Source organism: Heterocephalus glaber, unplaced genomic scaffold, assembly GCF_053883595.1.
Source record: "Heterocephalus glaber isolate CG9 unplaced genomic scaffold, H.glaber_assembly_v1.0 deba00001444, whole genome shotgun sequence".
NCBI classification, from domain to species: domain Eukaryota; kingdom Metazoa; phylum Chordata; class Mammalia; order Rodentia; family Bathyergidae; genus Heterocephalus; species Heterocephalus glaber.
In genome coordinates, this window is record NW_028258297.1 from 25,374,222 (window position 1) to 25,397,664 (window position 23,443).

The 23,443-nt window shown below is 37.7% G+C and overlaps 1 protein-coding gene across 3 annotated transcripts in view; it reads left to right on the top strand.

Annotated features, from left to right (window-relative positions):
- The window catches only part of Lrp6 (LDL receptor related protein 6), a 144,289-nt gene extending 121,064 nt beyond the window's left edge, over positions 1–23,225 (top strand). The window contains exons 15-23 of one of the 3 annotated variants that reach the window (XM_004845872.3): positions 576–766; positions 3,113–3,322; positions 5,541–5,666; positions 9,913–10,149; positions 11,611–11,721; positions 15,253–15,483; positions 16,847–16,983; positions 17,561–17,658; positions 20,993–23,225. In XM_004845872.3, coding sequence (XP_004845929.1) covers positions 576–766; positions 3,113–3,322; positions 5,541–5,666; positions 9,913–10,149; positions 11,611–11,721; positions 15,253–15,483; positions 16,847–16,983; positions 17,561–17,658; positions 20,993–21,287 — 1,636 coding nt within the window. In that variant the 3' untranslated portion in view covers positions 21,288–23,225. The remainder of the gene's footprint in view (positions 1–575; positions 767–3,112; positions 3,323–5,540; positions 5,667–9,912; positions 10,150–11,610; positions 11,722–15,252; positions 15,484–16,846; positions 16,984–17,560; positions 17,659–20,992) is intronic. The other 2 variants (XM_004845873.3, XM_087214088.1) reach the window with 2 other exon arrangements.
- The last annotated feature ends 218 nt before the right edge of the window (positions 23,226–23,443 follow it).

Genomic DNA, 23,443 nt, shown 5'->3' on the forward strand with positions numbered 1-23,443 from the left:
GGAAAGGTTTATCAGTGAGTACTAAGTTGCAGTTAGATAGGAGTATGTTCTGATTTGCTGTTGCTCAGTAAGATGATTATAGTGATTGGTACTGTATATTTCAAGACCTAGAAGAAAGGATTTTGGATGTTTTCTCCATAAAACTGATAAATGCCTGAAGAGATACAGGTAGATACGCAGTGTATTAAAACATGTTACCCCATTAACAGGTACAATTTTTGTGTTTTTGTCTATCTGTTAAAAATAAATTACAAAATACATTTTATACCCATGGATGTAGCTCAGTGGCGCTGTGCCTGCCTCTCAAGTGCAAGGTCCTGCGTTTGATCCCCCGTACCCGCCCCCCCAAATATATGTGTGTGTGTGTGTGTGTGTGTGTGTGTGTATATATATATATATATATATATACACACACTTACATTATTTTTTTCAAATTGTGCTGGGGATGGAACTCAGGGCCTTGCACCTGCTAGACACATGTTCTACCTCTAAGGTATACCTTTATCTCCTACCACAATAAAAATATTCTTGTGTGATTTCTTATTTTGGTAATCTGTTTTTTCTTATCTTTTTAGGTATATGTATTTTACCAATCTTCAGGAAAGGTCTCCCAAAATAGAACGGGCTGCTTTAGATGGAACAGAACGTGAGGTCCTGTTTTTCAGTGGCTTAAGTAAACCAATTGCTTTAGCTCTTGATAGCAGGTTGGGCAAACTCTTTTGGGCTGATTCAGATCTCCGGCGAATTGAAAGCAGTGATCTCTCAGGTACTGAGGATGTTTGTTCCCATGTTATTTTGAATTTTAAAGATGATGCATCAGTAGCATTTGTATTTTTCTTGCATTGTATTATTTTTGTACACATTTGTTTACAGTTTTATTCACTAAGCACAGTGAGCATCAGGTTAATTGGAGAAAGCTTTTCCTTCAGCATTGATGCAGTTGTTTCGTCTGTTATCCAAATATATATTCTGGTTTTCTTGATCTGTAAATAGTGTATCTCTGTTATATCTCTTCTCCTTTCCTAGATTATTTTGCTCTACTTTGTGTTCTCATTATCTTTGCCCTGAATTCTAGCCTATGATGGGTCTCTTCCCTGCCCATTTTTTCTTCCTGAAAGTTTCATGCATAAAGTTTGACAAGCATAATTTTAAATACAATACAAAAACATAATTTTCTGAAGCACAGTTTCTAAAGTCATTAGTTTACTTCAGGATAGTTTTATAACCTGTAGGAAAAGGGTTTCATTGTACATTTAATTTGGAATATATTGGTATTTGCCTTTCACAAGCTCATCATGACCTTTTATTTTATTTTAACCAAATTAAATCATTCCTTGGTCTGAAGATACTTTCTTGTTTCTCTGCAGTTTTATGAATGTCATCACAGTTCTCTCCTCTACTTTAATTTCTGATGTCCAAATACTTTGTGGCCTCACTAAAGATTAGGAAAATGAAATTAGAATAATAGAGTATGTTTATCAGAGTAGCAAAAATATATTAGATTATATTCCACATTGGAAAATTACATACTTTTATGTGCTTTGGTGGAAATGGAAATTGATAGTACATTGATGGAAGGCAATTTGCCAGTGATTATCAGAATTTAAAACGGGCATCCTCTTTGATTTGGCAGTTTCCCTTGTAGATGTCTGTATTACAGAAAGAGTAACCCAAGTGTACAAGGGGGTTCACGAATGCTATTTGTGATAGTGTTTTATGGAGAAGTATATCAGTGTATGAAATATTAGTCATACAAAAGACTAAGGTAAAATTGTGTGCATTGACATAGAAGGATTATTTTTTAAACTTAGAAATGTTTATTAAGATCCAGTTTTATTTAAAATATAAAATGTAGAGCTGGGGATGGTAGTGATATATGCCTGTAATCCTACCACTAGGAATGCTGAAGCAGAAGGATCTCAAGTTCGAGGCCAGCTTGGGTTACATAGCGAGACCCTGAGACAGGGTCTCGCTATGTAGCTCAGGCTGGCTTCAAACTTGGGGCACATTCTTGCCTCACCCAACTGCTGGGTTTGCAGGCATATATGACCACACCTGGCTTCAAAAAGTCTTTATGGCTAGAGCCATTTATAGCTAAATGGATGCACATTGAGGCCATACTCTTAAGTGAAATAAATAAAGACTATTTGATGTAAATATCAAATAGTTCCTCTGGTGTGAGAAACTGAAAGTATAAATGAGGACCAAAATGTATAATAGATAATGTGAAATAGGAAGAAAAAGGGCAAAGGGGAATGGGAAGGAGAAGTGAGGGGGTCAGGGGAAAGGAAAGAAGGGAAAGGAAAAAACAAAAAGTCTTTGTAGATAGGGAGAGGTGGAGGGGTTGAAGGGAGGGGATGGGAATGGAGAAAAAATAGGAAGCAAGATATATCATGTACAGGTACAAACTCCCAATGATGAATGTCATCATATTGTATACCTAAAATGTACCAATAAACTTAATGAATTTAAAAAACTGTAAAAAATGTATATATAGTATATATATGCACACACAAATAGGTGTATACTAAGGGCATATATATCTACATATTCCTTTAGAAATATATAAACAAATGTACCTTGAGATAGTTCTGGAATATTTGCATGCTAAAATGTTAAGAGTATCATTTCCAGCTGGTCGGAGTGGCACATGCCTGTAATCCCAACACTCTGGGAGGCCGAGGGAGAAGACTCACATATTGGTACCCAGCCTGAGCAGTTTAGTGAGATTTAGTCGCAACATAAAAATAAAGGTCTGAAGATAGAGCCTGGTGCTCAGTTCTGTGCCATGTATATTGTGTTGCATAGATCCATAAGAGTCTCCCTTATCCTAGAGTGACTATTCCAGGCTCTCCAGTAGTTCCCTAAAACCATGTGTAATACCAAGAGCTACCTATGCTATGTTATTTCCTGTATACCCTGCATCATTGCTGCATAGTACCATAGTTAATCTCCTGTGTGTATCTTCTCAGCATGATTTTCAAATTTTATGGCAGAGTGTATACTTTGCTTTCTCATGCTTTTAGAATCTTAACTGCTGTTCAGTAAATAATTGTTGAAAGTATAATTTGACCACATGGAGTCATTGCTGTTGAATGTCTGCCTTTTCAAGGTGCCAACAGGATAGTGTTAGAAGACTCCAATATCTTGCAGCCTGTGGGACTGACTGTGTTTGAAAACTGGCTCTACTGGATTGATAAGCAGCAACAAATGATTGAAAAAATAGACATGACAGGTCGAGAGGGCAGAACTAAAGTCCAGGCTCGGATTGCCCAGCTTAGTGACATTCATGCAGTAAAGGAGCTGAATCTTCAGGAGTACAGTAAGTTCTGGAAGTAACGCTAATTGGAGTACTCATGTTTGTTGTAAGAAATTAAGGTGTACTTTTTTGTCCTCCAGATTTTCATGTATTTTTATTTTTGCCATGTTTTGTTTTTTGGTACTGGGGGTCAAACTCAGGACCTTGCGCTTGTGAGGCAGGCGGCCGAACCACTGAGCTAAATCCCTGGCCCTTTTCCCACTTTTAAAAAAACTCATGCTTTAGAGTTTTACATCAAACTCAACTGGGAGCTTTTTCAAGTTAAACATCTCATAAAATGGAAGAAGGAGAAATGCATAGTCTTGCTCATTTTAAAAAATTTCCTGGACTGGTAGTGTACCTTAGTGGTAGAGCGCTTATTTAGTATGTGTGAGGCATGGGTTTAATTTCAGTACACAAGCAAAACCCTCTAGGTACAACAGTGACTCTGATTGTCATGCCTTTTGTTTATCACCTTCAGTCCCTTTGGTATAAAATTTTTATTTCTTTTTCCCTCTATGTCCTTACAGTTTGAAGAAAATTTTTATATAATGATTAATATACTTATCATGGAATAACTATTCTTAAAAGCAAAACAAACTAAAAATTAATATGAAAACCTAGTGAAGGGTGTGTTTAATTAGTCTTTGTTTTCTTTTCCTTAAAGTTTTCAATTCTTAACTTAGAATGGTAGTGGTACTTGTTTTTACTTTAGTGAAATCTTTTGAAAGGGATAATTTTTGTTGCTTAATTTCTTGTTAATACATGATGATACCAGAAGAGCTAATGATAGTGGGAGTACAGTACTAGAAAACTACTAAGACTCTTACCTTTCCAGCTCAGTGCTTTCAAATGGAATTGAAGCTTGAAAGGAGAAAAAGGAGAGCACCATGGCTCATTGCAGTGTTCATCATGTTACCTCCATTCATAAGCTTACAAGTAAATTAGAAGTTTTTGAGAATTAGGAAGTTGGCTATTTTGTCATTTATGATCTGACATATGACTCAAGGTGGACTTTTGATTGAAATAAGATAATGACATAGTACCTAAGTTATTCAGTTGCTATATATTTGTTTTTATAGAAAATAGCAGAGAGTGTTTTCAGAATTGCAAGGGAAACTGTCTCCCTTTATACAACTCAGCATATTTTGGTTTCATGGTTGGGAAAGCATTTTTTGAAATTTCTGATAACTTCAAGAGAATGAGATTTTTGTTTCTCAAAAATGTGGAATTAAAGGTTGAGAAAGTCTGCTCTGTAGATTGTATATTCTAATAAGTGGTGTCTGGGAATGTCTGCTTATTCGTAGACAGCTGAGTCTCAGCCTCAGCACCAACTGGAGTAGGATCCATGTTATTGTAGGTGAGAGATAACAAATGGTGAATATGCTACACCTTGGCATTCTGTGATGACCTAGTGTCAGCTTACTTGTAACAAGCTAAACAGAAAATTCAGAGCAGTCATTTCCTTAAATACAACTTGTGAAACGACTGAAAAGTTGCCTTACAGTTTATTGCTTTAATTAAAGATTTTTAACTCAAAAATTCTGACTGAAAGATAAAATGACTTCACTTACAAAGTATATTTTAGCCCAAATAAGAGGAAATGAAACATTTGTAGTAGTACAAGTCACTTTTTGAATTGACAAAGCAAGTAAATTTGTCTCTTTCTAAATGGCTTAGTTCCTTGTGATCTTAAGATTTTTCTTTGATAACTATAATTTTCATTGGCTTCCTCATTAAAAATACAATTTTTAAGTGAAATTTATCTTTCAGACAGAATTTTGAGTTAAAAAATGTAATTTAGAAAAGAGTTCTTATATTTTAAAGAGAATAATATTCAGGTCTTAAGCATCTCCCCAGCAGTCTTCCTTATTCCAATAATCAGCTTTTCTTTTTAACAAAATAAAAATTTATACCATTATCTTGCTTACAAATTGTGTGTGTGTCTGTGTGTGTGTACACCTATTGCTGCAGTACTTGGGAGGTGAGGCAGGAGGATCACTTGAGCCCAGGAATTTGAGATCAATCTGAGAAATATAGTGAGACACATCTCAAAATACAGTGGATGGATGGATGCATGCATACATACATACAAGTGGTTAGATATAGATATTTTCTTGTAAGTTTTGTGGGAATGGAGTGAGGAATTGTGTAGAAATAAAGTTCAAGCTGAATTTGTAGTTGGTTTTGTTTGTGGTTCATAAAAGAAATTCATTTTGACATGAGTTGTTCCTTTTTCCAGGACAGCACCCTTGTGCTCAGGATAATGGTGGTTGTTCACACATTTGTCTTGTAAAAGGCGATGGTACTACAAGGTGTTCTTGTCCCATGCACCTGGTTCTGCTTCAAGATGAGCTTTCATGTGGAGGTAAATATGTTATGATTTTCTTGTGCAAGCCTAAATGCCACCATATTCCATATCTTAGTCTAGCCTTCTGTGAGTAGATAGTGAAGTTGCTATTTCTTATAATTTAATTGGTCACTTGCGTTCTGTTTGTTTGTACTTTATTAGGCTTTGGAATCTTTTCCTCCTTATTTTCCTCTGGCATTTAGCTCCTGTTTTTAATCTGTTTCTGTGAGTTTTCACATTCCACATATAAGTGCATTGATGTGGTATTTGTCTCTCTGTGCCTTACGTCATTTAACATAATATTCTTCAGGCTTATTTGTGACTACAAATGAAATATTTCTTTCTTTTTTTAAAAAAAAAGGCTGAATAGTATTTCATTGCATATAAGTATTAACATATTTTCAGTCTGAGAACAACTATTTCCTGGTAATAGAGTAGTAGCTTCCCTACCTCCCCAGATGGTGGTGGGTTGTAGTGAGATGAATCAGTTCTACTTCTTGCACTCTCCATCTACTGAAGTCTGGATTCTGTCAGTGTATGTATCATTGTTAGGAATATGTCTAGAGAGAAGAGCCTTTTGTTCAAATATGTCAGCAGTTTCCTGTCGTTTCTCTTATTTACCTATCAATCAACAATTTTAAAGGTATATTTACTGATAATACCGTAGTGAAATTTGATCACTTAAGAGTCACAGCAGAGCCGGGGATTTAGCTCAGTGGTTCTGGCGCCTGCCTCACAAGCGCAAGGTCCCGAGTTTGTTCCCCAGTACCAAAAAAAAAAAAAAAAAAGAGTCACAGCAGATCGGTACATTCCTTGGTTAAGTCATAGTGTGGTAGTATCAAGCACCATAATATTCACATACTTAATTCATAAATCTTCATCTTGAGCATAATTGTAGGTTAATTCAGCTGAGTTTTGGAAAATGTATGCAACATGTTAACCAATACCCCAATCAAGATATATAATATTGCCACTAAGAAAAGTACCCTGTCAGATCTAAGAGCAATCTGGCTGGGTCATCTGTCATCCTATTGATCGCCAGGGTTGATTCAGCTAAGGTGGGTGTTTCCTTCCTCCCTCACCACTCCACATGCATCCCTCCTGAAGCTGCATGCTTGGTCAACAAAGACGACCACCAAGGAGGACTGTTTCCTTGGTCGAAGGTATACAAGTAGCTCCGCTCCCCTGCTAGGACCTCCAAACAAGCTCTCAAGAAAAGTTCCCTGACCTTTCCCAGGTGTAGTGATTCATACCTGTAATACCAGCGCTTCAGAGACTGAGGCAGGAGGATTTTTGTGAGTTTGAGGCCTGCCTGAATTACATAGTGAGACCCTCTCTCCAAAAAAAGAAAAAGAAAGAAAAAAAGGACTCAGACGTCCCTTACCCATTTTCCTCTGCCAAAAAAACCCCACTAGATTGTTAGCCCCATAGAGTATTTTTGCCTTTTCTTGAACATATTGTCAGTGGTATCATAATATGTAAACTTGTTGTGTTAAGATTCTCTGGCATAATGTTTTTTTGGGGGTTTTTTTGGTACCGGGGATTGAACTCGGGTCCTTGTGCTTGTGAGGCAGGCGGCAGAAGCACTGAGCTAAATCTCTGACCCTGGCATAATATATTTTTGAGATTCAGTAATACAGTTGAGTGTATTATTGTATGATTTTAATTGCTGGGTAGTATTTCATTACTACACAGTTACTCTTAGATAAGGAGCATTTCAGTTTTCATTTTTTGCTATCAAAAATAAAACTACAATGAACATTTATGTACAAGTCTTTTTATAATTTCATATTGATTTTACAATGGAGATAAATGAAATATGAAATATAAATTCCTCTACCTGACCTTCAAAACATGATTTCACTTTAACCTATCTTATCTGTCCATCTCATTTTGTATTTCTTCCCAACTTGCTCACTATTTTTGTTTGGCTGTTTGGAGTTTGAGGACCACTATGGCATATTTGTTTTGTTTTGTTTTGTTTTGCTTATATAGATTTTCTTGTGATATTTCAGGTATATAATTCTCTTCTTGCTTGACTATCCTAAATCTTAATCCGTTCCGAGGGGCATCTGTTTCCGTAATGATCTATGAAAACCTCACTAGCTGCTGTTGTCTCCTCTGTCTGAATTGCAGCACTTGTTACCCCAGTTTGTATGACAGGTAGTTAAGAGGTTTTTTTTTTAATTAGTTGTTTTTTATTAGTCCTTATCTTCAGCCAAATTCAAAGCTTTTAAGAGAGTGAATCATTTTGTCTATTTTAATTTTCCATGCAATCTAGTATAGTTGTTGAGTATATGCATAATAGACTCTTAGAAAAGAATCCTTCAAATTCCACACGTACAGTTTTCATCTGTAGCTTGTAATGTTCTGTTTTAAAGATAAAAGTTTTTCCAGCTCATGGTCCTATAGTAAAGTTGGGTATTCCCAAGAGAATTTACCAACAGTCAAGTTTTTAAAGAACTTATAATACAGTACCAAAGGCAGTGGGCTAAACTTCAAGACACCGTCCCTCTTATTCTTACTGCTTTGTAATCATCCCTTGTTTATAAGCAGCTCTGTGTCCTGGGGTAATCACAGCCTCTCTGAGCCTCAGTTTCCTCCTTCGTAAAATAGGAAAAATTGGACTTGAGGGCAGTCCTCAAACTATTTGGTCTGAGTATATTTTTATATTTTAAAAAATTATTGAGGGCCCCAAACAGGTTATGTTTTTATAGTTCATGTTTATCTATATTTACAGTGCCAGAATTTAAAGCCAAGAACTTTAAAAACTGTGAAAAGTAACAATAACCCTTTACCCACATTCATGAATGAAATATATTAAGAAAACTTAACTACAGTATATAGTTAAGGAAATATAACTTGAGAGAAAAGAATTTATGTAATAGGTAGTTTTTGTTGAAATGTATGAAGAAAATATGGCTTCACACAGATACATAGTGGGAAAATAAACTATAATAATAGCTTTTTCAAAGAATTGTGGATATTCTTGGATTCTACACCAGATCTTGACAAGTGTCAGTTTCCTATAGGTTTGGCTATAGCATGAAATTGGAAACCACATCTCTTAACGTTTCTTCATCCATTCTGTTAAAATGTACTGACCTGGATGGGTGCGGTGGTGCATGGCGCAGTCCCTGACCCATGAGGCGGAGGCGGAGGATCACTCAAGCCCACCCTAGTCATTTGGCCTTAGAGTTTTATTCAGACATTCCCAGATCTTCAGATTTTGGCCCATCTCATTATATAATATCAAAAATCACATTTGTTCTGTATCACCAATTTCATCAGAAAAATCTTTTAAGTACTGGGAGTCTGTGAAGCTTACAATCTTAGATTCAGGTTTTCCAGAATTGTAATTTCCACTTGACAGCTTTGATGTTGTAATTTGCCACAATTACTGTTATTGTTTTTGTTGAGGTTAACAGGATCACTTAATTCTTTTTTTAAAAATTCCCACCAGAAATCCAAGTGTAAATAACTATAGTTTATATTTTTGTCATTTTTTTCAGGTGAAAATAATGTTTGATTTTGATTTCCATTTAATACTCAGATCCTTTCTCTTTAGAAACTGACCTGCTTAGGTTTACGCATGAGCTTTGTGCATACTTCCATTTCCTCAAACATTATTGAACAGACTTGTACTCAGGAGTTGATTTTAATATAATTAACATTTTTTACTGATTCATCATGCCCATTTTGAAGTGAAACTGTCCTGTTTAAACTGTGAGTGTATGGCTGTCTGGAGCCCAGGGACCGCTAGTACAGATCAGTGTGATTGCCACGAGTCCACTAAGGTGCTAACAGTCTTACCCACCATTCCTTTTGTGGTATCAGTGTGAGTCCAGTGTAAAAAGCAAATGGGATCTTAGAATTATTGTAAAAATAGTGAACTGCCACTAATAAAAGGACTTAAGGATTCCCGGGGGGTGGTAGACCACCTTTTGAGAACCTCAGAGGTAGAAAAACATGTGTGTTCTAGGCTTACTTTAAAATAGTTTGAGGTTGGTGATTATAATGATTGTTCTCAGGTTATGTGTGATTGCAGATATTATAATCATACTTGAACTATAATATGTAAGAAAACTCAGTTTTACTTAGTGAATCTAAATTAAGTAGTAGAAAAACTTCTGATTAGATACTTTAAAATTATATTTTGTATATATGTTAATTATTAAATGAGCTTCACTTGGGTATAAATGTTTGTACTTTTGTGTGACCATTATTGTACTTTTGTCATTCCCTCCCCCTTGTTCATTTGAAGAGCCCCCAACATGTTCTCCTCAGCAGTTTACTTGTTTCACTGGGGAAATTGACTGTATCCCTGTGGCTTGGCGTTGTGATGGGTTTACTGAATGTGAAGACCACAGTGATGAACTCAATTGTCCTGTGTGCTCAGAGTCCCAGTTCCAGTGTGCCAGTGGGCAGTGTATTGATGGTGCCCTCCGATGCAATGGGGATGCAAACTGCCAGGATAAATCAGATGAAAAGAACTGTGAAGGTATCCGGAATTCCTCCATGCCTGCTTACATAGTCCTTTTCCATCAAGTTGTCTAAAATTCAGTGTGTTACATTGGCCCAGTGTAGATTTGGGGTTTTCTGATAACTTTGTTCCAATTTTCTTGGACTTCTAAACTACACGGAAACTATTTATTTATTTATTTATTTATGGCATTGCTGTGGATATACCACAGAAGTTTAAGCATGCTTAGCCAGTTCCCTACAGTTGAACCTCATCACAGGTAATGCTGCTATACCTTTTCTCAGATTTTAATGGCCTTTATGTATACCCTGTAATGACTTTGGAAATATAGGGAATTTTTGGAAATTTAGAAGTGTCCTGTCATCACAGTGAAGCCCAGGGTTAAGCAGACAACTTGTGGAGTTTAGACCCTGTGTGCTAAACTTTTTTCAAATTAAGCATCACTAGGTATTATTTTTCAGTATGACATTTGAGCATATCATGAACATAATGCCATGTTCCAAATTGTCTTAATTCATTTCATTTGCATGAAGTTTATACAAATTAGTAAGAATTTTAGTCCGCCTTCTGTTACTATAATTAAGTGCCCAAGGCTAATTAACTTTATAAAGAAAAAAGGTTTATTTAGCCATAGTTCTGGAGAGTCAAGGGCTTGACAGTGACCCCTGGCTAAAAGGTCTCATGGCAGATGGAAATATAATGACTGGAGGACTTGAGAGGAAGAAATCTCATCCCTAGATGGGAAGCCAGAGTGAGGAGATGAGGTCAGGTTACTCTTTTTATAACAGTCTCTCTTGAAGACTCAGAGTCCCTTGACCCTACCTCAGTCCATTCTGAGAACAGGACCTCAGTTACCTACTGTGCTGTCTCTGCCTTAGAGATAGCACCTTTGTGGCATGCAACACAGAATTCCATGCCTCAGCACATGGACACTGGGGGACAGGCTCAGACCGTAGCAGTAAGGTCTGAAACTGAGAAAGAAGACCAAAAGACTAAGTCATGAGTATGTGAAAATAGTCCCTGTTTTCAGTGAATACTGAATTATTTGGTTTATTACAGTCTGAAATATCTTACTCTCTTCTTTCCCTTACTAACCTTACACAGTACAGTGTAAACAAACAAGATCTATAGAATTCTTTGGTAAACAACAAAAATTGGGCCAGGGATTTAGCTCACTGGTGCCACCGCCTGCCTTCCAAGCACAAGGTCCTGAGTTTGATCCCCGGTACCAAAAATAAATAAATAAGTAAATAAATAAATAAATATTAATTAGTAAAAGAAGGAATTTAAAGAACAAAGAAATTTCTTGCTGGATTCATTTTTTTACTCTTTTTCTCTACTAGTGGAACCCAGAGACTAAAGTTAAATCTAAAAATCAAGTGTGCTTTTCATTCATACTCAGAAGTACCTGTTGACTCTTGATAGAATTTGGCTTTACATGATGTTAAAAATGAAAAAAATTATTTATATTTTTTCCAGTGCTTTGTTTAATTGATCAGTTCCGCTGTGCCAGTGGCCAGTGCATTGGAAAGCACAAGAAATGTGATCATAATGTGGATTGCAGTGACAAATCTGATGAACTGGATTGTTGTAAGTAGAAATGAAACCTTGGAAATTACTCTTAAGGGAGAATTTTTTTTAAATACCCTTTTTTTCCTTTTCTTTATAAGTTTTACTCATAAGGTTTCCTTATTAAGAAAAAGTGTTACTAGTAAACTATTTGTGGCAGGGATTTTTTTATGGTTTGTTTTTAATAGTTTCTTAAAGATAGCAGTTTTCTTAGGCATAAAAATGCAGAAATATTTAGTAAAGTGCCAGAAAAAAGAATAAATATTGTTGTACCACAACTAAATTCTCAAAATTCTCACGTAATTTAGATGCATGAAAATCATTTGGCCTAGCCTTTGTTTCTGAGCATTGGTCTGCGTTTAACCACCTCCCGTGTTTTCTTAAAGCTTCCACAAGTTTCTCAATGGCCAGAAGACTGTAAAGGCTTTCCTAAAATGCAGCCTGAGGGTGCTTGGGCCACTGTACACCTGGAGACATATGAACTGTAGCTTTTGAAAGGTTCAGAACTGTGGACCAAGACATAAAATGCATCCAAGATGGGTGTACTGTGCTGTGGTTAATTCTGAATGGAATTCAGCAGAAGCCAGATTTACCCTATCAAAACTGATTTGGTGGTACTTAGAGAAGTTCAAATGAGACACTGTGAGTTTTTAGATTCTGCTTGTTCATTCAACAAGCATTTATTGCCATGTTCCAGACACTGTGCTGTGTGCTGAGGATACATGGCACCTACACCAAGATTCCCAGAGTCCTCTATGGCTGAGAGAGTACTAAAAGTAAGAATTTTAGAATCAAGCACTCCTCATTTGAATCTTAGCTCCTTCCATCACCAGCAAATTATTTGTTCTTGTTAAATCCTAGTTTCCATATCATTAAACTTCAGATAATGATACTTAGCCTAGTGATTGTGAGAAAATTAACTGATTTAATGTCTATCTTATTTAGCCTGGCTGATGTATAGTCTAGCTCATAGTAGGTATTTTTGATAACAGTATGGTGAGTAATATGTATGTAAAGTGCTATTAAGAGATTTATACAAGTGGTGGTAAAAAGAGAGTAGGTAGCTTTTTAGGAATGGAATTGATCAAGGAAGCCTTTGTAGAAAAATGGTGCTTAAGGTTGAGTCTTGATAACTGAAAGTGTACATTGTGCAGATAAGAGGAGAAACTGCATTCCAGGCAGAAGGACTATCCTTTTCAAAAGCAGAAAGGAGCGGTAATGGAGTCATTGAGAATTAGGCTGGTCGTTTTCAAAGTTCTTTGGACTACATCAAGAGAAATACAAAGATCTGGATGTGTCTGTAATGACCCAAAGGGAAACACAACAGTATTTACCCAAGTAATGCAGATTGTATCTATCTATTTTTTTTTTAATACTGGTTGCAACCCACTGAATTGTTTTCACCATCTACTAATGACTTGTAGTCTGTAATTTAAAAGTGCTTAGGAGGCTGTTGTAGTTAGCCAGAAGATGATGATGATCTCAGTCAAAAGGAGGAGTGATAGTGATAAAGGAAGGAATAGGTTCAGAGTAATTTCATAAATAAAAAGGGTTAGCTGTAGCTGGTAAAGTTTAAGTTGACCCACAGATACCTCACTGAGTGACAAGAGTTATTAAGATACGTAGCAAAGACTAATGTTTTCTGTTAATTTATTTTTGCTTTTAATTCAGTTGCCTTTAGGCAGGCATGCGCTTTAGAGTTTGCCATAGATCCCATCACTCTTTATTGTCCACTGGAATATTTCATTTATTTGTGATCTACTTCTGGAATCTGGGGAAAATGGAAGATGGCAGGAATGATGAATTCAGTTTGGAATAGTTTCCATTAGAGATTCCCATGGACTATTCCATTGTACCTGGTAGGAAGCTGTTGCTCTTACGGATCTATGGCTTGGAAAGGAGATTTGGCACTCCTCAATTTATTGATGATAATTAACACTGTGGCAATAGATGAAATCTCCCAGGAGAATAAGTAGAAGAGGAAAATAGTAGATAGTGGATAGAACTCAGGGAAATGACCTGCAATTAACTGACAGAAGAGAATGAAGCCAAAAAAGGAAGCAGAGAAACAGTAATCAAAATCATTAAACTGAGAGACTGATGTCTTAGAAGGCTGTTGAACAGATGTTTTTGAGAAGAAGACAGGAGCTAGCACCTTTGAATATGTAGAGAGGTTAGTGAGATGAAGAGTTTATTGAATGTAGCAATTCTGAGAACGCAGACTTTTGTTAGAGCAGTTTCAGTGCTGTGGGTGAGGATAGGAGCCTGAATTTAGTGACTTAAGATATGACCCAGAATCTAGGAATGGGTGGTAGTAAATGTAAACTTCTTTTTTCCTTCCTTCTGCCTTTCCTTCTGCTTTTTTGAGATAGCATCTCACTATGTAGTCTAAGCTGGCCTCAAATTCACGATCTTCTTGCCCTATAAACTTATAAAGCTTGGAAAGGAAAGCCAGAGCACTAAAAAGGAATTAAAAAGATGGAATATTGCTAGCAAGGGCTAAAGAGAGTCTACCTCAGATTCCACATACTAAATTTGTTGCTGATTGCCCCTATATCTTATGTAACTTAGTGCTATCAGTTTTACTTGTTTCTGAGACATTATTTGTTATATCAGAGGTGAGTTCAGCTGGAGATTTAAGGTAAGATGCAGAAAGCAGCTTTTTAAAAAGGATTTGCAGTTGTGAGATCTAAGGTAAGTAGTTGGAATGGAAGAATTTTCCTTCTGAGGAGAGGTTAATGCTCTATGTTTGATAATCCCGTTTGTTCTTTACTCCTGCCTCTGCTTCTTCAAGGCTCAAGTAGCTTAGGGATCCAGGATGGTTGTCCTGGGCAGCACCCTCCTCTAGTGGCCTGGCCTTTTCTCCACAAGTCCTCTTAAGCATTAGAGACCCTTGTCCTTGCTCTTGGCACTCAGTCTGAGGGCAGCAGCATGTGGGACCTCAGAGCCCAGGCTCGACTGTAGTTTCAATTTTCTTTCACTGGGCCTAAATGTTACTGCTTAAATCTGAAATCAAGCAAGTGCTCAGAGCTGCTTTTTGATTTCTTCACCATTCCAGGTGAAATATTTGATGACGTTTCTTGGTTCATTCCTTCTGACCTAAAAATTTCCCTGAAATTCCAAAATATCTTTGATTTTTTATGCAGTATGAAGTAGATTTTATCCATATATGAGTTTAAAACTTAATGGTTTTTAAATCTGTACTTACCATCTTTGTTCCTATTAATTTACAATTGTAGTTCCTAGTCTGTTCCTATTTTTGTCTTTATTTAATGGTAGATCTTTTTTTTTTTTTTTTTTTTTTTGGTACCGGGGATCACTCGGGACCTTGTGCTTTTTAAGGCAGGTGCTGGAACCACTGAGCTAAATCCCCGGCCCCAATCATTTTGATTCCTAATGACGACATTTACTTTGGGGCATAGTATATATGTACCATAAAAAACTTATATTTACAAGTTATTTTAAGTTTATAGCTTGGCGTTCTTGTTGTTGCTATTTTCAATGTATTATTATTTTTCCATATAGATAACAATGCAGCATCTCTCATTTTAGATCCAACTGAAGAGCCAGCACCACAGGCCACCAATACCGTTGGGTCAGTAATTGGAGTAATTGTCACCATTTTTGTGTCTGGAACCATATACTTTATCTGCCAGAGGATGTTGTGTCCACGCATGAAGGGAGATGGGGAAACTATGGCCAACGACTATGTGGTTCATGGACCAGCGTCTGTGCCTCTGGGTTATGTGCCACACCCGAGCTCTCTGTCAGGGTCTCTTCCAGGTGAGTTGAGGCTGATCCATCAAGTTTCAGCTTCTGGCAAAATTACATTTCCGTTATAGACACAGAATGCTACTTAGAGTTGATTCAAAGGAGATAAATTAAGTTTTAAGAAATTACAGGTTCCCAACCAGGGAACTCTAATCCTGTTGAGGCCAGGAATAAAAGTAGACCAGGATAAGCTTCCCTTCAGCAAGCAAAAATTTGGAACTGAGTGACAGAAGGGAAAGATACATTATTTTGTTTTCCCCTGACTTAAAGAGATGACAGTGGAAGTGGTGCTGCTTTAGCCACGCCCAGAATGCAGAGGCTCTATGCTGGGCAGGCCACATTGTTCCAGGGGATGGTAGCTTCATTTGCAATCTTCCCCAGTGGCCTTAGTGAAAAGCTTTACTTTTAATGAAAATAAAAGAGGTGGTGCCTGGCCAAAGACTTCTGAAAATAGGAACTTAGGCTGAGTAAAATTTGTAAGTAAACAGACATCAAGTTTCAGCTGAAAAGTGTTTCCTGTTGCCATACTTATTTTCTGCAAGTGAAATTTGGAAAGCTACTTGGAAAAAATAGAATTTCTTAACATTGGTAGTTTGGATTCCAGCAATATTTGCATCTAGTAGGCAAAGAAATACTGTCCATGTGTTGTTTTATGCCCTAAAAAATAGCTTTGTTTCCTTTTGAACAAGTCTTACTATTTAAGCCATGCTGCTTTCCAGCCTCCACCCTTCACAGCCCTGTTCCCTTCCACTCTGTCCAGGCTGTTGAAGGAGCAGGTGGGAACTCTTCTGGGCCTTGTTCTAGGCCCTCTCTCAGTGGAAGCATTCACTTCTAGAAAACATTCTCTAGAAGTTCTTTCTTCATTAACCATTTCCAGTTGTTATGAGGAAAAGGGCATAAGTTTTTAAATCAGACAGTTTGACTGTTGGTGTTGTCTTAGTTACTTTACTTACTGAGACACAGTACCTAATGCCCACAACTCCAAGGCCCATCCTGGCTCACTGCATCAAGGCTCCAAGGCAGGGTGGCTGACTGGAGAAACAGCTCGAGGTATGGTGGTGGGAAGCAGAGAGATCAAGGGAGGCGGGAGGGAGATAGGCTCTTCCAGGGCAGACCCCCAGTGACCTACCCCTTATGACCAGGCCACGCTTTCCAACATCACATTGAGCTGTCAGCTCATCAGTGTATTCCTCCACTGATGAGTATCAAGCCCTCATGATCCAGTCACCACCCAAAGCCCACCTATGATCACATAAGGTTTTGAGGGGCATCCAGATATAAACCATAACCACTGTTTGTAACCTTCATATTGAATAAAATCACTTCATACATTTTTATAGATCTCACTCATCAGTTTTTATTCTCTTTCTGTTAGGAATGTCTCGAGGTAAATCAATGATCAGTTCCCTCAGTATCATGGGGGGAAGCAGTGGACCCCCTTATGATCGAGCACATGTCACAGGCGCGTCGTCAAGCAGTTCTTCAAGTACCAAAGGCACTTACTTCCCTGCAGTAAGCAGTCTGTTTTGCTTTGTTTTTCTCTGAATACTAAAATACATAGCGTCTTTGATTATCTCATTTAAATGTGGGGATTTGGTGATGGCAATGTAAAAATAGTTTTTTAATACAGAATTTGGGATATAAAGTTTAAAGGATTTACTACCACCGCCTTCTCTGTATAAATAACCAGTATATTTGAAAGCACTGGTCATTTCACATTTTAAGTAAAAATAGACCTATTTACGTCTTGAGAGACTTAGAACCTTCATTTCTTAACTTCCTTAAAAAAGCATACCTATATTTTCTCCTAAATCAGTCATTTTTCTCTGAACATAGATAATTTAAAAAATCCAAATCCTAGTTTGATTGAACTTAAACATGTGATTTGAAGATAATAGATTTTCTTTTAATCACTTTGTGCTGTTTAGCCATAATGAAATTCTTTTAGGGAAGGGGAAGCTAGAGTCAGGTCAGCTCTTTGGAAAAGGAGAATTGTGCTAATGATCTGTGGAAAACGGTAAGATTAGATGATGAAAGAATGTGTAAGTCTCTGTCTGGTTTAGAGTATTTTAATTGTTTTTCCTTTTAGATTTTGAACCCACCACCATCCCCTGCCACAGAGCGATCACATTACACTATGGAATTTGGTTATTCTTCAAACAGTCCTTCCACTCATAGGTCATACAGGTAATACATCACATCCTCTTAATGGAAGTGGAAATGCTTACTAGTGGGCATGGTGTTGCATATCTATAATCCCAGCTACTTGCAGAGGATGAGGCAGGAGGATAGCAAGTTCAGGGCCAGTGTAGTAAGTAAGTGCTATGTAAGTGCTAAGTAAGACCTTGTCTCAAAAAATAAAAAGGGCCAGGGTGGGGGTGTGGCTCAGTGGCAGAGTGCCTGCCCACCTACATGAGATCATGGGTTTGACTCCCAGGATGGAGCGGGCAAAAAAAAGTTAAGGACTCTGCTTGTGGGCTTGATACAGTCTCAAATGAGAAGTTGATGGTCACCAGTGAGAGAATATTGGCAATGCTGACATTGCCCCTCTGACAATTTTTCTTTCAGGGCCTTTTTGTTTTTTTGGTACCGGAGATCAAACTGGGGACCTTGCACCTGCAAGACAGGTGGCGGAACCGCTGAGCTAAATCCCTGGCCCTGCTTGTTTTTTGTTTTTTTTTTAAAAGAGTCATAAATCCTGGCTTTTAGAATAATGAAACAGCTAGGTATGGAGGCACAAGTCTATAATCCCAGAACTTGGTAGTCTGAGGCAGGAGTTTGAGTTTGAGGCCAGACTGGGCTCCATAATGAGTTCAAGACCAGCCTGAACCACATAGTGAGACTGTCGCCAAAAAAAATAAAACTTAAAAAACAGAGTCCAGGTTTTGGCAGTGTTCTGAAAATTTACTCACCACAGTGACTGATTCCAAAATAAGTTACTGCTCATGTTAAGATTGATACTCTAAGGATGGAATACTGGGGCCGTGTGGTGGTGCATGCCTGTAGTCCCATCTACCCAGAGACTAAGGCAGGATGATCTCAAGTACGAGGCTCCGCTGGACAATTTGGTGGACCTTGTAATAAATAAAAAGGGCTGAGATTGTAGCCCATTTGTAGAGTGCCCCTGGATTTAATCCCCAGTGCCAAGAAAAAAGAATAGAATATTGGGTTAGGGCTGGTTCAGAGAGTTGGAGAGCTCTCATCCAGCAGGATGTACTAAGCACAGAATCTGAGAGAATTCAAGAAAAATGTAAGGTCAGCCCTTGCTTACATGTGCTGTTGTGATCTGGGATGAAAGATTTCTCACGTAGGTGCATGGAATAAATTAAGACTAACTAAAATAAATGAACTATATTTGTAAGCCACAGCAGGGGAACTGATACCTTTCTACTAATTTGTGAGTCTATAGGGCATGTTAACAGGTCAGTCAGGATTTTGTCCACCATACTCTTTGCTTCATTTGAAAGGTCAGCAACAGTCAACAGCTTGGTACTCTTTAAACAGAGAGTGCTGTTTGTGGGCATCCCTCTGTGCTTATCTTCCTCATGGGGTGATTCTTAGCATTTCAGTCAAATTGACCTGCTCTGACCTCATTCATGAATGGAAATGCAGTGGAAACTGTTCAGAGTGTGTTCAGAGCTCCCTTTTCAGTTGGGAAAAGAGTATTTGACATGGGCTTGGCTCTCAATGGAATGTTTTTCCAATTTGTTGTAATATTGCTGTCCCTGCCAAGAGTTTATCCTAAAAAGCCAAATAGAACAGCAGAAGTCTGAAAGTTTAAAAGCAAAAGGAAAGATCTGAAATTTTATTTTAAAAGCTTAACACTTTAATTCACATTAAAGTTTGATCAAAATAAACATAATCACACTTAAAACAATTGTTATTTAACCATTTCCTGTATCTCAGATTAAGCCCAATTTCTGTTTACTCTTTATCGTTTAGATCTGTCTCAAGAATTTTGTTCATTCACCTCCCCACCCCATGAAAATGGAAGGAAGTATTTGCCCTTTAAAAACAGAAGTAGGAAATTTCACCAAGGCTTTGACCTGTTTGAGTAAATAGTTAAAGCAAAACAAAACAAAAACCCTTAAGGACAGCAAGTCACTACTGATAGTAAAAGCTTTTGAGAACCTGCTTGGCAGGTCATGTAACTTACGATCTTCTGGCAGCCATTTCTTTTGAGGCCAGGCCAAGTGAAAACAGATGGTTTGTGTCCTTGGTTACTATCTCAGCTCCTCTGTATCACCGGGTATTTTAGGAATTATCCTACCAGTTTTTGTGCTCTTGTCAATTCTTTCACAGCCATTTAGTTTGGTGACAAAGCTTATGCATAAGCCTTTGGTTGGGATGGATATGAAATAAGTAACCCTTACCATACTCAGAATAAAAATGTGTAAGAAGTTCCAAATAGAAGTGGGAATGACAGAAAAGCCAGCACTTTATGTCAGCTCTTATCTTCACAAGTACATTATTTTCAGTGTTCTGCTACAAATGTACCAACTGTGGATCACTTATAAAATTTCCCGGCCCTTTATGGGTATTTAAAATGTATCATCTTCATGTTCAGTTAAATTATACCCATGGTTACACAAAGAATCAGAACGATTTTCCCAAATAAGTTTTCTTTTCCTGATTGTAACAGTAGTGGGATAGTTATATTCCATAGGCTGTCTATTGAAATTCAGCCTCGATTGTACAATATTTGACTTTTAAAAGAAGAAATAGTTTTGGCCAGGGATTTAGCTCAGTGGTTCCTGTGCCTGCCTCGCAAGCACAAGGTCCTGAGTTCGATCCTGGTACCAAAAAAAAAAAAAGAAATAGCTTTTAGGTATCATTAAATTATTTGTTAGGTAAATTATGATAGTGTTAAAGAATGCTAACATGTTTGAGGAGGTGAAATTGGTAAAGTCTTTTCTGTAAACTAAGTACAAAATATGTAATTCTAGAGAAGACCATTAAGTAGAACTTTATTTTTTGAGGGTTTTTTTTTTTTTACAAGTTGATTTTTTTTTTTTTAATCTTTGTTTTTGTTTTTTGTTTTTGGTACTGGGGATCAAACTTGGGGCCTTGTGCTTGTGAGGCAGGCTGTGGAACCATTGATCTAAATCCCCAGCCCTTGAGGGTTTTTAAAAAATAAGGTGCTGGTCGTCAAACCCAGGGCCTCACATATGCTAAGCACATGCTTAACCACTGAGCTCCAGCTCCAGCCCAAGTACAGCTTTCACTAGTCCTGTTGGACTCAGTAATACAATTTAGCTTGAAGATGTAAGACCACATCCACAGGCTAGATTGGGTCACTTGTTTTCCCGTCTTACCCATTTTTACTTGCCTCTCTATTTGCAAATATAAGAATACATGCTGTCCTCCTCAGCCAGTGAAAAATTGCTTCTTGATCTGGACAGATATTAATCGAAATAGCTCAGTTTTCAGAGTGAAATTTACATCTAATACCTCTGAATTCTGATTAGGAAAGTTATTTTTCTATGAAACTTAACAGTTTCTCCTTTTCTCCTTGTACCAGTTACAGGCCCTACAGCTACCGGCACTTTGCACCCCCTACCACACCCTGCAGCACAGATGTTTGTGACAGTGACTATGCTCCTAGCCGGAGAGTGACCTCGGTGGCAACAGCCAAAGGCTACACCAGTGACTTGAACTATGACTCAGAGCCTGTGCCCCCACCTCCCACGCCCCGAAGCCAGTACTTGTCGGCAGAGGAGAACTATGAAAGCTGCCCCCCTTCTCCATACACAGAGAGGAGCTATTCCCATCACCTCTACCCACCGCCACCCTCGCCCTGCACAGACTCCTCCTGAGGAGGAGCCCTCCTCCTCTGACTGCCTCCACCATGAAGAATGTAAATACGCATTTGGTTGAGATCTGGAGGGGGGGAGGGAACTATTAGAGAAGGATGAGGCAGACCATGTACAGTTAAAATTATAAAATGGGTAGGGAATACTGGAGATATTTGTACAGAAGAAAAGGATATTTATATATTTTCTTAAAACAGCAGATTTGCTGCTTGTGCCATAAAAGTTTGTATAAAAAATAAATTTGTACTAAAAGTTTTATTTTTGCAAACTGAATACACAGAGCATGCCTTAAACCCAGTGAAGTGACTGAGTACAAAGGAAACAGGAATTATAAAGGCATCACTGACCAGAAATGTCTGGGCTTTATCGATACCAAAAAATTTTTTTAAAGAAAAAGAAAAAAATTACGTCTATCCCAGAGTGGCAAACCATACATACTTGGAAGTAGCCAAATAGCCTTCAAGTTAACTAACATTTGAGACCCAAGATAAGAAATCATGAAAAATAATAATAATGATAGTATTGAAAAAAGGGCTTTGTTTTCTCTAGGGATACAACCATTTTAGTGAGGAAAATAAGTATTTACAAAAACCCCTTCTGGGTGTTGCCGTTCAGGAGACCCCACTGTCTGTAGGACACTGCTGGGCTGTGTGTGCACGCCTTCTGTCTGTCCCTACCTTAGAGCCCACACCTCTGTCAAAAGGTTTCCACACTGCTGCCTTCCCCTGCAATGCTGTAGGCCGTTTTGCCCCTTAAATGGTGATTTATTCGAGCTTTTTATCTGAGGAGTTGATTAAATGGGATTTTTGAAATTAGGGCTTGATTCTAATATTTTACCAGCTCCATTCCCCACCAGGCTTAGCTCTTCAATTTGACCACTGTTTTTGCTCAGTGATAAAAAGTTAGCCATATTATTTGATCCTCTTTACTTCCAAGATTGTTTTAGTGCTCAATAAAAATGTCCTTTTGCAACACATATAGACAGTGTTTAAGATCTACTAGTCTAACCATTATGTTTTCGTTGTAAATTAATCATATATCCTTGCAGTACTTTCAGCCTATAATATCACATATGAAATCATTTTTATATATATTTTTGAGTAAAACATTTAAATATGTTCTGGTTAGAGACAATCTATTTAAAAAGAGTTTGTGTGTATGTGTATGTTACCATTAGCTTTTCCTGTATTAACTGTTTGTGACATTTTCACAATCTGTAGACCAGGTTTTCTCAGAATGATGTCTACATACATACCTCTTCTAATGTGTGACATGAGTTTTAATACCTTCCTGTTATCCACTGTGAATGTTAGGTTTTAAAATTATTCACAAATTATTCTTATAATATTCTCATGTATTTTTATGTGTTCTTTTATCCCATTATGGATTAATATAATTTAAGAAATTTAACAATGGGAATTAAATGAGAAGATAATTATTAACTTCTCAGCTGTCAGAACTTGGGTGGAGGGGAATAACGGAAGTCTCTTATGTAACCTGCCTGACCTGCTGTCATGTATGGTACTGGGGCTGCTACATCTTCAGCTATCAGGGCTGACCTGTGGATTGATTCTAGCACTGCTCTGCCTCCTTGCCAGAAGCTAACTTCCTGCTTTTTACATGTGTCCAGCACTGTTCTGCTAAAACTACATGTGTTTTTTAAACTAGTGTGCTTTTACATTAATAGATATTGGTGAATTAGTGTTCTCTCTCCCCTTCCCCTCTCCTCTCCTTCTCCCTCACCCTCTCGCTCCCTCTCTCCCTCTCTTTCTCTCTCTCCCTCTCTTTCTCTCTCTCCCTCCCTCCCTCCCTCCTCTGCCTTGGTGAGGCCTCTCTGGTAATCAGAGCTCCCCCCAAAATCTCAAGAAGGGATTCAGAAGTTTAGCAGGGGCAAAGTAACTTTTCAAGCAACTAAAAAAATACTTAACATTTTTAAAGAGGAAAAAAAAAATGTGGTCCAGACTAATGCTCAGAATACTGGGGGCAACTTAAAAGAGCCAGGTGCCCTTGATTTTGCATATATATACAAAGGGTAATCCATCAGTCAGTGTCTTTTATCTCAGACAAGCGTTGCCCCTTCCTATTGCTGGAACAAAGTGCTCATGGTCTAAGGCAAAGTGGACGTTGAACTTCCAATATGTGACACATGGGCACTGGAT